General features: G+C 35.2%; 2 protein-coding genes across 5 annotated transcripts in view; one reads left to right on the top strand and one right to left on the bottom strand.

Moving 5' to 3' along the window:
• Nucleotides 1–8,044, top strand: part of LOC125658275 (uncharacterized) — a 13,871-nt gene extending 5,827 nt beyond the window's left edge. For all 3 annotated transcript variants that reach the window (XM_048889496.2, XM_056149725.1, XM_056149726.1), the window contains exons 2-5: nucleotides 1,873–1,916; nucleotides 4,021–4,153; nucleotides 7,180–7,279; nucleotides 7,377–8,044. In XM_048889496.2, the coding sequence (XP_048745453.2) occupies nucleotides 1,880–1,916; nucleotides 4,021–4,153; nucleotides 7,180–7,279; nucleotides 7,377–7,451 (345 nt within the window). In that variant the 5' untranslated portion in view covers nucleotides 1,873–1,879 and the 3' untranslated portion in view covers nucleotides 7,452–8,044. The remainder of the gene's footprint in view (nucleotides 1–1,872; nucleotides 1,917–4,020; nucleotides 4,154–7,179; nucleotides 7,280–7,376) is intronic.
• Nucleotides 7,999–17,422, bottom strand: LOC125658270 (failed axon connections homolog). 2 transcript variants are annotated; one of them, XM_048889491.2, is made up of 6 exons: nucleotides 17,114–17,422; nucleotides 16,179–16,311; nucleotides 10,797–10,993; nucleotides 9,557–9,768; nucleotides 8,397–8,513; nucleotides 7,999–8,240 (listed from the first exon to the last, which is right to left on the bottom strand). In XM_048889491.2, exons 1-6 carry the CDS (start codon nucleotides 17,200–17,202, stop codon nucleotides 8,101–8,103), a joined length of 888 nt encoding a protein of 295 aa, XP_048745448.1. In that variant the 5' UTR covers nucleotides 17,203–17,422; the 3' UTR covers nucleotides 7,999–8,100. The 2 variants fall into 2 exon arrangements, with proteins under 2 accessions (XP_048745448.1, XP_056005699.1); XM_056149724.1 differs by lacking the exon at nucleotides 17,114–17,422 and adding an exon at nucleotides 16,482–16,619.
• Between the last annotated feature and the right edge of the window lie 1,566 nt (nucleotides 17,423–18,988).

Raw genomic sequence — 18,988 nt, 5'->3', positions numbered from 1 at the left:
ATACATAGTTTCATATTTATGATGAGCAAAGCAGTGTTTTGTGTTTCTCATTATATCCGTAAGAAATTCAGGACAATCATATGTGTCTGTCGAGCCTTTATGTACAAGGACCCTATTGTACAAAGTCGAACACTTGTATTATGTAAAGGATATAAGCCAAAAACTGTCCATTCTGTGAGAGAAAGAACTGATTGAGGCCCGTAGGGCCGAGATCAGTTCTTTCTCTCACAGAATGGACAGTTTGAGGCTGATATCCTACTTAAAACATTACATCTTTTGTTCTAAGAATGGACAGTCTCAGGTAAACCCATTGACAATGATAATTATGAATAAAGCTATTTTGAATAGTCTGACAATATAACCAGTCTTGCCAAGAAGTATGTTTTTTTGTTCACTTATTGGACAGTGTCAGGTGAGTAGTCTTCTAATGCAGGTTTTATATTCACTCACTCTATAGTACTGAGGCATATCAACATGTCTTCCTCTGATGGGGAGAGCATTTTCATTGCAAAGTAAAAATTTAAGGATTTTAGTGAAAGTATTGCAAGTATTCTGAATATGGAGGGTGAAAAAGGTATGAAGTCAAATTTTGATCTGAAAAGCATTGTGTTTTCGAATATTTGGATGAGGAAATAATTAACGCCAACCAAAAGAACCCAATGAACCTATCTCGTGAAGTGAAATTATTGATGAAAGCGAAAATAATACTTCAGAATTAGGATATACTAATAAAGAAAACATAAAAAAGTGTTGTGAAGAAGTTTCGAAGTGTGCCTCTGAATCCAGCGAAATTCAAATACAGTATGGAAATAGTCTTTCAAATTTAAGTTTTGATGCGATATAGTAATGGCCAATGGAATTAAAAATTGTGAATCTTACGAGTTAAAGCAGAGAATTCTACTAAAGGGAAATATCATTTTTAAGTGTTTTAGTGATTTTTCCGATATCTGTATTGATTCTTACTTGTAGGGAATTTAAAATTAAATGTGTATCTCTTTGACAAATGTATTGTCTTTCTCTTATTTTCAGCCTACCTGTAGATGTCTAATAAGATATTGGGTTTACCTGTAGGTGTCCAATAAGTTGACAATTACTGTCCATTATTTTTAAGAACGAACCGTATCTGTCCATTCTTAAAAATAATAGACAGCAATACGCCAGTTTCGAGATTAGAGCTCTCCTGTGTAGGAGGTGCATTTAGTGGAACTTTGAATGCTTAGGTGGAACAGAGTGGTACCACAGTCAGTGAGAAAGACATCAAATGTATAAAAACCGGCTTCTTATTAAATACTTGATGTAGGAAATGTAAAATACTGTCAAAAGAAATGTTTTACTAAAGTGGAAACATAAATACAATGTTATATTTCCAAGCAATGTCCTGGATATGATAGCTAGGAGCAACAAAATAACGTGATATAATAAGAATTCAAAGTATTTAATTACTTCTTGAATACTTATACTTCGTTTGTGTATCAGTCGAAATTGGGCGATGATACTGCGTATGATAAACTTACTGAGCAGACTCACTTAAGCAGTGATGAATATCTGCCCCACTCCCGCGTGTAAACAAGTTGTTTTGCACCTTACTACGTACGAGAGTTCTCCAAAGGGAAATAACTCGAACGTATCCTCGAAACCGGCGTATTGTCAACTTATTGAACACCTACAGATAACCTTTTCCCTACAAGTGGACTTTCTTCTATATAAAAGCCTAAAAAGACAAAGGATTGCGTAACAAAAATGTTTTAAACCCAGATAAAGCTTATGATAATGAATATTTGAGAGCGTGTTTCAGATTTATCTCGATAAATTGGATCTTTTAGTCTGCTGTCAGTTTGACAATAGAATATTCTATGTCATATCTAATTTCAGGTTGGAAATGGCCACTTCGGGAACTCCTATGACTGAACTGAATGGTATGTTTACACCTGTACTTTTACATTTGTGGCCGTAATTGCCCAGTAATTATTATTTGCAAATTTTTTTTATCTCGGCCATAATTTTGAATGGAAGGTGAGAGGGCTTTCATATTTTACATGTGTATTCCTTTCTATTGGTACCAAAGTTTTTGACCCTGTGCCCTAATCTCAGAGTTTGAACTACTTTTGAAAAAAAAAATAACCTGGTCAAAAATTATGTGTGGTTGGTAATAGAGCTTTCATATTTCACATGTGCATTCCTTTTTTTGAAAAAAACCCTTGACCTTAACTTTTGAACGGTTAGTGCTAGGGCTTTCATATTTCATATGTGTATTCCTTGTAACAAGATCCTTCTTTAGTACCAAACTTTTTACCTTGTGACCTTGATGTTGATTGCTTGATTGAATATTGTTTAAAGTTCCTCTTGAGATTATTTCACTCATATGGAGACATCACCATTGCCTTTGAAGGGCTGCAAAATGTAGTCCTATACTCGGTGTTAATGGCCTTTGAGCAGGGAATGATCTTTATCATGCTAAACCTACTGTGACACGACAAATCAGTTTTTGTGGTCTCATCCGAAGGACCGCCCCATTTAATCATCTCTTAAGATAAGCAAGGGGTAAATATAGGACCAATTCTAACCCAGATCCCAACGGTTTGAAGTTTGACCTTAATTTTATGGCATTGAGCGGTATCTTTATCACTACATAGCAATCGCACACCTCTCCTTCCAATTCTTTTAAGCAACTTTTTTTTTTTACCGCAGATGCAATGTACATGTACTTGCGTTTGCAGAAAAAATGAAACATTACACAACAATATTGATAAAAACAACAAGCATGACTATCACTGAAAGCAATTATGTATGATAAAACATGAAAATAAATGTATAAAAATTGCATGATTATCATGCAAATAAATTTGTATGGGTGATACCGCTAGATATTTGCATAATTGTAAAACAAAAAGGAACCGCGTTCGAAAATTATGTCAGCAACTTTCTTTGTGTACATGGTGTAGATACAGAGTACTTCAATCTTGAATAGCTGACCATATCATGTGTGTAAACTCAACCATTCAGAAAACAGTTCTGACTAGTTTATGGAATTCGCTTAGAACTGTCCTATCTCAAGGCTAAAAACATTTGGATTCTTCTGGTTTACTTCAAAGCTCAAACTTACCTTGAACCTTTCAAGCTCCTTGATCTCAAATTGATCAGCACGGTACGCATCATATTGTGTGTTCTACCATGGTTAATGCAAAGATCAAAGGAATGCTGCAGCCATTATTCTGCAATATACCTTCATATCCAATAACTGATTATGAGAAAATTTATAACACTGTACACATCTCCCTTGCAACATGTGTTTTGTTAATACAAAAATAAAGTAGATAACTGCATAACAATTCAATTTTATAATCATAAAAATTAATCAATATATGTTTAATATAAAATAAATTTATAAATGACTGAAGAACAAGATAGATGAATTCTTTCAGCATTTTGAGATCAATACACAATTCTCATGTAGTGTAGTTTTCTTGAACTGTGTATTCAAAGCATTTGATATAATCCGTCAACATAAAACTAAATACTTGAAACCCAACCATTTCACCTTTTTCTTCAGCAAAAAGCATGTAGACCTAGTCCTTTTTGAAAAACTGCCAGGATGTCACATTGACCTAATTCATAGCTGTATGGGGATATGATCAGCTGTATAGGGATATCATCAGCCGTAGTAGAATAAAAATATTTTAAGTTCTTGTGTTTGTGGATGATGCAGGATAACCTCCTCAGTCTCGAAATGTTGTTTGAAACATAAAAACCTCAGCTTTTAGATTTCAAAACATTTCGAAATTGCGGAGATTATCCTGCAACATATACGAAATAGCAATCTTTATTTCTTAGATATACACTGTCTAGTTCAAATTGATATGTATGTTTCGTGTCGGAGAATGTTAACGTCTATATTAGCTCAAACTGATCTCCATAGTACATGTCAAAGTGTGTTAATATACACTTCAAACTTTCGTAACCACGGGATTCCTTCAGACTTGTGACTGGCTATGTATTAGTTTGTGTCAATGTCTTTCTCAGCTGACTTTTTGAAAGAAAATGATGATGTTTCTGAGGTGATACTGTCAAAAACAGAGATGCAGAAAAAACAAACTCTGAAGGGCATCAAGTTCTCCGATTACAAGGAGTCTATTGAAAAGATTCCCTTAGAGGGGTGAGTTCACTTACATGTACATACTTATGTGCCTCCTGGTGTGTATGTATCTTATGATGTTCGTTAGTTCTGTCATGTGTTGTTACTGATGCAGTAAATGACTACTTTGTGTCTACATGTACAGGTATTATTGAGTTTGTTGTTACTGATGCAGTAAATGACTACTTTGTTTCTACATATACAGGTATTATTGAGTTTGTTGTTACTGATGCAGTAAATGACTACTTTGTGTCTACATATACAGGTATTATTGAGTTTGTTGTTACTGATGCAGTAAATGACTACTTTGTGTCTACATATACAGGTATTATTGAGTTTGTTGTTACTGATGCAGTAAATGACTACTTTGTGTCTACATGTACAGGTATTATTGAGTTTGTTTTTACTGATGCAGTAAATGACTACTTTGTTTCTAGATATACAGGTATTATTGAGTTTGTTGTTACTGATGCAGTAAATGGCTACTTTGTTTCTACATATACAGGTATTATTGAGTTTGTTGTTACTGATGCAGTAAATGACTACTTTGTGTCTACATGTACAGGTATTATTGAGTTTGTTTTTACTGATGCAGTAAATGACTACTTTGTTTCTACATATACAGGTATTATTGAGTTTGTTGTTACTGATGCAGTAAATGACTACTTTGTTTCTACATATACAGGTATTATTGAGTTTGTTGTTACTGATGCAGTAAATGACTACTTTGTTTCTACATATGCAGGTATTATTGAGTTTGTTGTTACTGATGCAGTAAATGACTACTTTGTGTCTACATATACAGGTATTATTGAGTTTGTTGTTACTGATGCAGTAAATGACTACTTTGTTTCTACATATGCAGGTATTATTGAGTTTGTTGTTACTGATGCAGTAAATGGATACTTTGTTTCTACATGTACAGGTATTATTAAGTTTGTTGATACTGATGCAGTAAATGACTACTTTGTGTCTACATATACAGGTATTATTGAGTTTGTTGTTACTGATGCAGTAAATGACTACTTTTTTTCTACATATACAGGTATTATTGAGTTTGTTGTTACTGATGCAGTAAATGACTACTTTGTTTCTACATGTACAGGTATTATTGAGTTTATTGATACTGATGCAGTAAATGACTACTTTGTGTCTACATATACAGGTATTATTGAGTTTGTTGTTACTGATGCAGTAAATTACTACTTTGTTTCTACATGTACAGGTATTATTGAGTTTGTTGATACTGATGCAGTAAATGTCTACTTTGTTTCTACATATACAGGTATTATTGAGTTTGTTGTTACTGATGCAGTAAATGACTACTTTGTTTCTACATGTACAGGTATTATTGAGTTTGTTTTTACTGATGCAGTAAATGAATACTTTGTGTCTACATATACAGGTATTATTGAGTTTGTTGTTACTGATGCAGTAAATGACTACTTTGTTTCTACATGTACAGGTATTATTGAGTTTGTTGTTACTGATGCAGTAAATGACTACTTTGTTTCTACATATACAGGTTTTATTGAGTTTGTTGTTACTGATGCAGTAAATGACTACTTTGTTTCTACATGTACAGGTATTATTATACCCCCCGCAACAAGTTGTGGGGGGGGGGGGGTATACTGGAATCGGGTTGTCCGTCTGTCTGTCCGTCCGTCTGTAGACGCAATGGTGTCCGGGCTCTAAAGCATTATGCTTTTCACCTACCGTCACCATATCATACATATGGACTACCCATGGGATGAAGATGTTCCCTATCGATTTTGGGGTCAAAAGGTCAAAGGTCAAGCACACTGGACATCGAAGTAGCAATATGGTTTCCGGGCTCTAAAGTGTTATCCTTTCCCCCTACAGTCACCATATCATACATATGGACTACCCATGGGATAAAGATATTCCCTATCGATTTTGGGGTCAAAAGGTCAAAGGTCACACGCACTGGACATTGAAGTAGCAATATGGTTTCCGGGCTCTAAAGCGTTATCCTCTCCACCTACAGTCACCATATCATACATATGGACTACCCATGGGATGATGATGTTCCCTATCGATTTTGGGGTCAATAGGTCAAAGGTCAAGTGCACTGGACATCGAAGTAGCAATATGGTTCGGTTTGTCATGCCATTTGTTTTTTACACTCAGAAAAGAGGTAGTTTATACCTATTACCAACACCCTTTGGGAGATTGGGGTAAGCGGGGGGTATTCTTAGTGAGCATTGCTCACAGTACCTCTTGTTGAATTTGTTGTTACTGATGCAGTAAATGACTACTTTGTTTCTACATGTGTAGGTATTATTGAGTTTGTTGTTACTGATGCAGTAAATTACTACTTTGTTTCTACATATACAGGCATTATTGAGTATAAAAACAACAGAAGCAGTGGGTGATTTGTTATATACCTTCCATAATACAAACATTCCTAAAATAACAGGTGTTTTTAAGTGCAATAATTTGTAATCAAATTTTTATGAATATTGGTTGTTTTTGTCAAGTTGAGAGATAACATTTAAGCCGAAATGTAATAATCAGAGTTTGTCCTCAGTGTCTCTGTCGTTTGTTTACTTTTCACATTTTCAATGTCTCAAGAAACACTCAGCCAATTTCAACAAAACTTGCCACAAAGCATCCTTATGCAAATTTAAAGAGACCCAAGTTTTGTTCAAATGAAGGGGAAAATAAGTTAGAAAAAATGCAAATAGTGTGGGTTGTTTGGTTTTCAAAAGCCACGGGGGTACAGTAATATTAATGTGCAAGCACGTTTATTTAATGTAGATTCAATTTAGTTCACGCCAAGTTTGCAGGGTTCAAGATAGGGTCATAAAAAGAAGAAAATTAAATGGGAAAGGGACATGTGGAAGGTCAGGTGAACAATGTTGCCCATGAGCCTCTTGTTGAGTATTGAATCATGTTGATCTTCAGTGGTATATTTCTGAAGTTTTGGTAAAATGTAAATATATTTTAAAGTTGCTGACTTTGGCAAATTTAAATCACATCTTGTCACTATTTCCAAGTTTATTGAGTAAATGTTGAAATTTCAGATGTTTAGGCATCAGAATAACTCTGAAGAACGAGTTGTATGGATATGATATTCCAATTCCAAAAGGGCAGAAAATCTACCCAGAGAAGACGGAAGTGGAGGTGAGTATAGAAGTACTTGCACGATTTAGTCAGTTTGTGTTTTCTTCTACTAGAAATAGATTATCAGTTTTACTGATGGGTGTTTTCTTTTTAACAGCCAGAAAAAGACAAACTCAAAGTAAAGATTTTTAAGGAGACTAAGTTCAACCTCAAGGCAGGGATGTTCAGATAGAGGAGGAGGAGGAGGTTATATGTAGAGGACAATGTAGAGGATGATGATCTGGTGATGAAGTAAAGGACAAAGTATCATCTGTACTCAGCATCATCTTTCATTCTGATCGAAGTACTAGTGATGTACAGTGTATATCTCAGCAGTATCTTTCATTCTGTAGTAGTGAAGTACAGTGTTTATCTCAGCAGTATTTTTCATTCTGTAGTAGTGAAGTACAGTGTTTATCTCAGCAGTATTTTTCATTCTGTAGTAGTGAAGTACAGTGTTTATCTCAGCAGTATCTTTCATTCTGTATTACACAGTGTTTATCTGTCAGTAGAATTCAATGCCCCTTTAATGTAACAATTTTTGTTTTCTTGAAATGAGAAGTCAAATACAATGTGCAAGCTCACAGTTGTCAGCTCTTCTGTAAAGGAGGAGCAATATTGCCTTGAAAGCTTGATGAAAGGCAACTCAATGATATTTATTTTGTCATCTTTAATATTCCTTATACATATCAGTATGTATGTTTTATTAATTTTGCTGTAACAATTGAAACACACAAATCTCCACATGCAAAAAAACCTTTTCTTTATTAAAATTTTGCACAGAGATTAAAGGGGTTGTTTTATGATGCAATATTACACTGCAGTTATTTCATTGGTATGTATCATTCAGGAATATTTTCTGTGAAGTATAATTTGCCGTGATCGTTTGTGAACTTGTCACTGGATGTAGTCAGGGTGTCCCAGTCTGGCCAATAAGTTACCTTCATTCTCTGGAAGTAACTCACAAGGTTGGGATGATGTTCTAAATAGTAAATATATAAAATTTATCAAAAGTTTCTACTTCTTACCATATATAGTACATGGTAGTGTTAATTAGATATATAAAATTTTACTAAAAGTTTCAAATTCTTCATAAAATACATTTCACATGATCATGCTAATGACATGTATGTTGTACCTTTAGTAAATGCTTCATATCGTGTTCCTTGCATGGACACCAGCAAAAATGTCAGCATTCCAAACAATGAACAGTCTATTTCACTGGGGTCATCTCCCATAAAGTACTTCTTGTCACCTAAATAGGATGGTGGAAACAAGAGGGCCATGAGCCACAATGCTCACCTGAGTCTCCTTGCTTACACAGATAAAGACTGTTAAGTTTTCAGCAATGGAAGTGCAAAACATGAAGCCTGATATGTAGCTCCTGAGTTTCTCTGGAAACAGGTTTATGATTTGAACAAAATTGATTGTACACTTCAAATGGATGTCTGCATATTGATTTGACAAATTGTACATTTTCTCTTCTTTAGAGGGAGACTTTAAATATATGAACTTATGCACTATGACCACACCTTTATTTGAATACGTAGTGATTGTTACTTCCCAAATGCTTGGCTTTTAGAGATGAAAGTCATGGAATGAGATGCTAAATGGAGGACCCATGTCGTGTAAAAGAATCCTTACTTCTACAGTCCTCAGTGCCTTTGACGGGTCTAAATTTGTGGCACTTCACCTACACCTGGTGACGTCTCGGTATTCTCAATGAAACATAAAACAACCAAACACTATGGCCTTGAACTTGCCTTGACCTACTTTCCAAATATTGAATATAAACCCATACATAACAATTGTGTAAATTTCCTTGGGTGAACGTTTCCAGCCCCATGACATCTTGTCTGGTCAAGTGGTTACTTATTTGAAGATTTTAAAAACAATTTCAACTGTTTCCTGGTGCCTGCAGTTTGAAGTTTTGAACACATGAGCTTACTTCCTTTAAAGAAATTTTAAACAATATTGTTTAAATATAGCATTGCTTACATTTTCTAATGGGAGCAAGCCCCTGTGTTTGAAAGTAGACAAGTTAAAGTCCTTCACTGCACGAACTTGAATCCCATTTACTTAAGAATCGTTTGAATAGCATGGTCCATTTATTCAGAAGAAGACACATCTTCAATGTCAAAACTGCGCTGAAGACAGATGACAATCAGTGGGACAATAGCCAAACTTTAATCAGAAAAGCTCGCTTACCTATTGGCTAGAATCTCATTAAAGAATAAAGACACCTATGTAAAATGATTAATTAACACTGAACACGTAATGAGTCCTCATATCACCTACCCAGAAAGTTTGATAGAGCCTCGATATCACTTTGAGCTATGCACCAGACTTCCTCCACACTATGACGTCCAATGCCGTGTCCCCAGGTGGCGCTTTGTATGGCACGTCTTACAAACCAGTAGTACAACCAGAAACCAGGTCCCTTCAGTGGGGCTGATCTTTTCAACAATGGTATATTCTCTTTATTACAAAACAGTTCAATGCACATCGTCCTGAGAACAGAAACATTATGTAGTGATTGAATGAGAAGTCAGAAATGGCAAGCTTCACTTATCCTTTCTCTCATCCAAAGATCACTGTTTATTATTAATTTTATATTGATCTCAGTATTACCCGAACATTTATACTGATCTCATTGTTACCAGACCATTTATATCGACCTCATTGTTACCAGACCATTTATATCGACCTCATTGTTACCTGACTATTTATATTAATCTCAGTGTTACCTGACCATTTATATTGATCTCAGTGTTACCTGACCATTTATATGATCTCAGTGTTACCTGATCATTTATATTGATCTCGGTGTTACCTGGCCATTTATATTGATTTCAGTGTTACCTGGCCATTTATATTGATCTCGGTGTTACCTGGCCATTTATATCGATCTCAGTGTTACCTTCAATCCAAAAGCTAATGTAGCCGTAGCCTTGAAGGGGATGGACAGTTTTTGCATAAGTTCTTGAGTTTATGAATTGATAAGCAATTTACTTTATGATTATACCATTGATTTATAATAATTTGATGTCTGAATAAAGAAGGTGTGTTCCACTATATACTCAGGCTTACAAGCTCACCCCAAATCCTCCGACCCTAGTCGGTTGATAGAGGGGCATTCTAGTGTTACCATTAAGGGGAGAAAACCCTTATCGAAAGATGTGTATCTTTTGCAGTAACCTGTATGAAGTAAAATGTATTTGTTTAGTTATGACAGATATATCCTTAAGAAAATAGATGTATCTTTCTTGCAATATATTACTCAAATTAGGAAGAAAATATCTCTCCAACTAGAAACAAAAACCACCCCTGTAACTAGAAGATAATATATTACGTGAAAAGAGATTTTGTATGAAAAAAGATATCCCTGTAAAGATGGAAATAGTTGTAAAAAAGAGATAACTTATTGATATCGAGAGATATCTCAATATCTCATTGAAATCGAAAGATACCTTATTGATATCGGGAGATACATGTATCTTATTTGGGAAATAGTAAAAGGACTTGCTATAATGATTACCAATAAAAGTTTTCCTCAATCAATTTCAAGAAGGCTCTTGCTATGCTCCTCTGTTCCACACTTAGTGCAGTATTTAGATCCATGCCTCTTTTCTTTTTGATGAAATCTATACAAAACTGAGAATCCGCCACTTGTATGTCGTTGAATTCAATCCATGGTGTCTTCCCTTTCTTGGACATTTGTCCACTGTGGTCATTCTACAAAATGTATGAATAATGTAAGGATACTAAGTAATTTAATGTTGGCCTAACGCGGAATAATGTAAGGATACTAAGTAATTTAATGTGGGCCTAACGCGGAATAATGTAAGGATAGTAAGTAATTTAATGCGGGCCTAACGCAGAAAAATGTAAGGATAGTAAGTAATTTAATGTGGGTCTAACGCGGAATAATGTAAAGATAGTAAGTAATTTAATGTGGGTCTAACGCGGAATAATGTAAAGATAGTAAGTAATTTAATGTGGGCCTAACGCTGAGTAATGTAAAGATAGTAAGTAATTTAATATGGACCTAATGCGGAATAATGTAAGGATAGTAAGTAATTTAATGTGGGCCTAACGCGGAATAATGTAAGATAGTAAGTAATTTAATGTGGGTCTAACACGGAATAATGTAAAGATAGTAAGTAATTTAATGTGGGTCTAACGCGGAATAATGTAAGGATAGTAAGTAATTTAATGTGGGCCTAACGCTGAGTAACGTAAGGATAGTAAGTAATTTAATGTGGGCCTAACGCTGAGTAACGTAAGGATAGTAAGTAATTTAATGTGGGCCTAACGTGGAATAACGTAAAGATAGTAAGTAATTTAATGTGGGCCTAATGCGGAATAATGTAAAGATAGTAAGTAATTTAATGTGGGCCTAACGCGGAATAATGTAAAGATAGTAAGTAATTTAATGTGGGTCTAACGCAGAATAATGTAAGGATTGTAAGTAATTTAATGTGGGCCTAACGCTGAGTAACGTAAGGATAGTGAGTAATTTAATGTGGGCCTAACGTGGAATAATGTAAAGATAGTAAGTAATTTAATGTGGGCCTAACGCAGAATAATGTAAAGATAGTAAGTAATTTAATGTGGGCCTAACGCGAAATAATGTAAGGATAGTACGTAATTTAATATGGGCCTAACGCGGAATAATGTAAGGATAGTAAGTAATTTAATGTGGGCCTAACACTGAATAATGTAAGGATAGTAAGTAATTTAATGTGGGCCTAATGCAGAATAATGTAAGGATAGTAAGTAATTTAATGTGGGCCTAATGCTGAGTATTGTAAGGATAGTAAGTAATTTAATGTGGGCCTAATGCGGAATAATCTAAGGATAGTAAGTAATTATACCCCCCGAACGAAGTTCTGGGGGGGTATATTGGAATCACTCTGTCTGTCCGTCTGTCTGTGCAGATTCGTGTCCGGGCCATAACTTCTTTGTTCTTTGACTTAGGCATACCATATTTGGCACACAGGTAGATCACCATGAGATGATGTGTCGAGTACCTTCATGACCTCTATATGACCTTGACCCTTGACCTCAAGGTCAAAATTAAAGGTTTTTTACAATGGATTTCTCTCCGGGCCATAACTTCTTTGTTTTTTGACATAGGCATACCATATTTGACACATGAGTGTATCACCATGAGACGATGTGTCATGTACCTTCATGACCTCCATATGACCTTGACTCAAGGTCAAAATTAAAGGTTTTTACAATGGATTCTTGTCAGGGCCATGACTTCTTTGTTCTTTGACATAGGCATATCATATTGTACACATGAGTGTATCACCATGAGATGATGTCGCAAGTTCCTTCATGACCTTTATATGACCTTGAACTTTGACCTCAAGGTCAAAATTGATTATAGGGTTTTGACATAGTCATACCATAAGACATGGGTGTATAACCATGAGACTATGTGTCATGTACATTCATGACCTCTTTATGACCTTGTCCTTTGATATCAAGGTCAAAATTATAGGTTTACACCATGGATATGTGTTCGTACTAATCTTCCATTTTCTTCTACAAAGGCATACCATATTTTTACACTCAGGAAAGAGGTAATGTATACCTATTAACAACACCCTTTGGGAGATTGGGGTAAGCGGGGGGTATTCTTAGTGAGCATTGCTCACAGTACATCTTGTTTAATGTGGGCCTAACGCTGAATAATGTAAGATAGTAAGTAATTTAATGTGGGCCTAACGCTGAATAATATAAGGAAAGTAAGTAATCTAATGTGGGCTTAATACTGAATAATGTAAGATAGTAAGTAATTTAATGTGGGCCTAACGCGGAATAATGTAAGGATAGTAAGTAATTTAATGTGGGCCTAATGCAAAATAATGTAAGATAGTAAGTAATTTAATGTGGGCCTAACGCAGAATAATGTAAGATAGTAAGTAATTTAATAAGGGCCTAACACAGAATAATGTAAGATAGTAAGTAATTTAATGTGGGCCGAACGCTGAATAATATAAGGAGAGTAAGTAATCTAATGTGGGCTTAATACTGAATAATGTAAGATAGTAAGTAATTTAATGTGGGCCTAACGCGGAATAATGTAAGGATAGTAAGTAATTTAATGTGGGTCTAACGCGGAATAATGTAAGGATAGTAAGTAATTTAATGTGGGCCTAACACTGAATAATGTAAGATAGTAAGTAATTTAATGTGGGCCTAACGCAAAATAATGTAAGATAGTAAGTAATTTAATGTGGGCCAAAGCTGAGTAATGTAAGGATAGTAAGTATTTTAATGTGGGCCTAATGCGGAATAATGTAAGGATAGTAAGTAATTTAATATGGGTCTAATGTGGAATAATGTAAGGATACTAAGTAATTTAATGTGGGCTTAACGCGGAATAATGTAAGATAGTAAATAATTTAATGTGGGCCTTACGCAAAATAATGTAAGATAGTAAGTAATTTAATGTGGACCTAACGCTGAATAATATAAGGAGAGTAAGTAATCTAATGTGGGCTTAACGCTGAATAATGTAAGGATAGTAAGTAATTTAATGTGGGCCTAACGCAGAATAATGTAAGGATAGTAAGTAATTTGATGTGGGCCTAACGCAAAATAATGTAAGATAGTAAGTAATTTAATGTGGGCCTAACGCAGAATAATGTAAGGATAGTAAGTAATTTGATGTGGGCCTAACGCAAAATAATGTAAGATAGTAAGCAATTTAATGTGGGCCTAACGCGGAATAATGTAAGGATAGTAAGTAATTTAATGTGGGCCTAACGCAAAATAATGTAAGATAGTAAGTAATTTAATGTGGGTCTAACGCGGAATAATGTAAGGATAGTAAGTAATTTAATGTGGGCCTACTGCGGAATAATGTAAGATAATAAGTAATTTAATAAGGGCCTAAAACAGAATAATGTAAGATAGTAAGTAATTTAATGTGGGCTGAACGCTGAATAATATAAGGAGAGTAAGTAATCTAATGTGGGCTTCATACTGAATAATGTAAGGATAGTAAGTAATTTAATGTGGGCCTAACGCAGAATAATGTAAGGATAGTAAGTAATTTAATGTGGGCCAAACGCTGAGTAATGTAAGGATAGTAAGTATTTTAATGTGGGCCTGATGCGGAATAATGTAAAGATAGTAAGTAATTTAATGTGGGTCTAACGTGGAATAATGTAAGGATACTAAGTAACTGAATGTGGGCTTAACGTGAAATAATGTAAGATAGTAAGTAATTTAATGTGGGCCGAACGCTGAATAATATAAGGAGAGTAAGTAATCTAATGTGGGCTTAATACTGAATAATGTAAGATAGTAAGTAATTTAATGTGGGCCTAACGCGGAATAATGTAAGGATAGCAAGTAATTTGATGTGGGCTTAACGCGGAATAATGTAAGGATAGTAAGTAATTTAATGTGGGCTTAACGCGGAATAATGTAAGGATAGTAAGTAATTTAATGTGGACCTAACGCTGAATACTATGAAAGAAACACAACTTCCAATTTTCTGTACTATTTTTATATATTTAATTCAAATGTGACGTTTGATTTCAAATGACAGCTGATAGTAGATGCACATCTATCCCATACAATAATACAGCGAATTTAGATTTAGCCATCATCAATTCGGCAAATATCTCACGACTGAAGAAGTGGTAATTATTGAAATGTTCCTCTTTCGATATCGAATATGCCTCCCTTTAGCATTTGTTGCTTATCAATGACGGATTTTTTTAAGGGGGGCGCACACCGGCTGCGCCCCCCCCCCCTTAAAATTTTCAAATTTAAGGTAAATCGTGGTTTCTTGTTTAGAAAATGTAAACGATAAAAGAAGCAATAATTTCTTCCACTCTCGGAGGAATAAAAGTTGAAATCTTTTGATTTATTGAATCACTTTTATTGGGAGAACTTACATTTTTCCAAAAACCCCTAAAATTTGCGTCTTTTATTAATTTCATCTTATTAAAAATGACAGAAAATAGTAAAAATTACTACATAGGAGACATATTTCTAGCCCTATAGAATATGTAAATTCCAGGGGCTTCGCCCCATTGCCCCCCACCAGGGCTTCATCCTGGTCCCACTGATTGGGGGCCTCAAGGCGGCCTCCAGACCCCCTGCCTCATAAAAGAAGGTTAAGGTCACTTAGAACCTTATATGCAGATCTCAACAATGTTTGAAGGGTACCTGTAAAATGCGAATCGGAAAGATACGAAACCTACCAAAACGAAATATAACGAAACAGACTGTATTTATCTGAATTTTTAATATAGTAATATGGGCGAGCATCTCAGGCCCCTTGTGAAAGTTGTCCCATAGAAATGAAGTTCAAAAGGAAAGAAAATCTTCGGTACATCGGGTATTGAATCCGAGACCCTTACATTATTAGTGAGGTGGTCTAACCACTGAGTTATCCAGATTAATATTTGATACTACTACAATATAAATTTTAAACATATTTCGTAAACCATTTCATTAATTAAGTATTTTGAAATAATAATTACAAAGTGATTCTGAATTGGCCATGATCCGGAACTGGGCAAAAGACTGTACAAGAGCTCTCCACATCGAGGAGATGAATTTTTTTTTAGAGAGAAAATGTCGGAGACGTCGCGTCCTTTAGAAACCTATGTACAGCATCCAAGTCGAGCAAGTTGTCTGTTATCTTATGTTCATAAAATGTTTTATGTATAACGTGATACCGAAAAATTGCAGAGACTGGACTAGAAAGTGCATAAGAAATCAAGCGTGACTGACATCCTTGTACGAGCACAGCTGAAGGTTCATTTGGTTAATTACCTGTAGCTACAACAAAGACCGATTGCTAGTGATATTATAAAATGCTATTTTAAGATTTCTCATCTTTTTGTAGAACCATAATTTCAAAACTGATGAAAGAGTACCATACCATATATGGTGTTTTGGTCATGCGTAGAAATGTTTCCAGTTTCATGGGGAAGGGCGACTTGCTGGGCACTGTCCAGCCTCTCCCAAAGAAGTGATGGACAACCACAACATTTCTTGGAACAGACAGTCTTTTCCTAAAATATAAGTTTATACTGAATTCAGAACAAATTGGAGATATGTCCTCAACATTGGGGTGAGGGTATGTTACTAGAAGCCAAGGAAAAAACCCAAAGAGTCTCAATATTAAGAACCACAATACTCGCCTCTTAAAACTCAATTTCCGGTCCTATAATTTTGTACGTACAGTGTATATTGCTTTGACAAAAAGTGCGTCTTTGCAGCTTTATCATAGATTTGTCCTCAAGACGGAGTTTCCCTGTCGCGGCACGCGTTGGCACGATATAGAACCCTCATCGGTAAGGCCCTTAGTTGGTATGAGAGAGAGAGAGAGAGAGCACGCACTACTGGAATAGAAAATTGTACAAAATGTTCTATTATTTTCTCTTGAAAATAAATTTCGGCAAAATATAGTCCCTTCCAAATATAGTGTATGTATAGATCACATTAATGGCAACATTTAGAAGTACATGTGTAAAATTTAACCACGTTGTTTTAAAAATTTTGATGCACATAATAAAATTCACAAGACCTGCGAAAACTTCGAAACCTTCTATCTATAACAGTAAACGTGCGTGATAAAATCAATTCCTAAATTTTTGTCCTATATTTTACTCAGTAATCTGTCTGAGATACATACAAACTACACGCTGAAGTCTGTGTCACTACTTTAAGCGTACTGAAGTCCGTGTCATGGCACATACTTTAAACAGCTGCAGCGATCTTGTTAAATTATGTGTAAAAATATGGTGTACTTACTGAACCATGCAGTTGACAAAAACATGATTATCACTATACACAGTACACAATCGACATTACCGTCTACGGAAGATAGAAGAGGTCAGTCCAATGCACAACACGGCCCCTCCAGCCAAGCAGACCCAGGTCCAAGTTGTCAGGACTGCCATCCTTAAAGCCCCGCCCGTCAGCTAACCCTGCACGATGTCCTAAACATGGCGCAGTTTTTCCCAGTTCCTTTATTTTTCGGGTCAGCGATCAGGAACATAACTACTCTCAATAGAGTAAATGTCAAAATATAGAAGTAATTAGAATACTAATGATAAGAAAATAATATAAAACCCGACACTTCGTCACGGAGTATCGTACAACTTCTTCAAAGCATTGTAACTCCACTTGTTTATCCTATATAAGGGGCAGGTGCCTGTATGCTACCATAGTACTTAAACAAATGGTAATTTTTTCAGAAAGTGTTGAAACTGAAATACTTTAACTTCAAGAGAAGAAATAAACGGTGTGGTCGTTTTACTATATACACGTGCATGTATTTGATAAGTAGGATATCAGAGATATCTTTCAGGTAAGTATAGTCAGGAGGGAAGTTACATTCCCCTCTTTTTTACAATCATCATATTATTTTGTAATGCAAATAAGAAAATACGTTGGGTCTCTAAACACCCCCCCCCCCCCACCCCCCACCACCACCACCACCAAACACACACACACACACAAACACACTTTGTGACATGATTAGTGAATTAGGTGAAAGTAAGCTTGAGAGTTGTGAATATTTAGCGAATTGTGAACATAGGTAGTACTTAAGAAGACTACCCTCCATACATCCACCTCCCACAATGTAAGGACATGAACACACACGAGAGTTCGCCCCGCATGTGGAAGGTCGTGGTTCGAATCCAGGTCACGACAGACCTATGTCTTTAAAACAGGTAGTGACAGTTCTATCGCCAAACGCTCGGCATCATGTGTGAATGGCAGGGGTCCTCGGAGCTGACCTTAAAAATGGATGTCCCATGTGGCACGCTAAAGAACCCTCACTGCTCAGTGGACATAAGCGTCGAGCAAAGGCCTAAATTTGAAGCCCTTCACTATGGAGCGCCAAATTAAAATAAACTCAAATAATTGAAGATATCTTCAATTATTTGAAGATATCATCAATTCAATTATTGCTCTCTTTAATTGAATTAATGCGCGCATTAAATCAATTATTTCTCTCATCAAATGAATTAATGCGCGCTTCAATTCAATTATTGCTATCATCAATTGAATTAATGCACGCATATTGAATTAATGAGAGCAATAATTGATTTAATGCGCGCATTAATTCAATTATTGCTCTCTTCAATTCAATTGATGAGAGCATCAATTGAATTAATGAGAGGAATAATAGATTTGATGCGCGCATTAATTCAATTATTGCTCTCTTCAATTCAATTAATGAGAGCATTAATTTCGTAGAAACATTGCTCGCAATAATTAATTTAGAGCTTGGTATGAATAATTTGATGATCTCTTTCATTCAATTGAAGATATCTTTATTTATATACAATGCTTTTGTATAAGGAATTAATGCGCGCATCAATTCTTTTAAAGAGAGCAACAATTCAATTAAAGAGATCATTAATTCAATTGTGGATGTGTTGAATTGAAGATATCTTTAATCATATAGTTGCTCTCTCTCAAAGAATTATTGCTCTTTTCAAATGAATTAAAGATATAATTAAATCAATTGAAGAGAGCAATAATGGAATTAATGCGCGCATTAAATCCATTATTGCTCTCATCAATTGATTTAATGCGCGCATTTTTTCAAAATTGAATCTGGACTATATCAGAAATCTTTCATGTGAATGTTAACTTTTCTGGCCCAGTGATTTTTCAGAAGATTTTTAATGATTTCCCCTATATATTTGTATGTAAAATTTTGATCCCCTATTG

This window comes from Ostrea edulis, chromosome 9 (genome assembly GCF_947568905.1).
Source record: "Ostrea edulis chromosome 9, xbOstEdul1.1, whole genome shotgun sequence".
Taxonomy (NCBI): domain Eukaryota; kingdom Metazoa; phylum Mollusca; class Bivalvia; order Ostreida; family Ostreidae; genus Ostrea; species Ostrea edulis.
The sequence above is the reverse complement of the archived record's forward strand: the minus strand, read 5'-3'. Positions and strand labels throughout refer to the sequence as shown.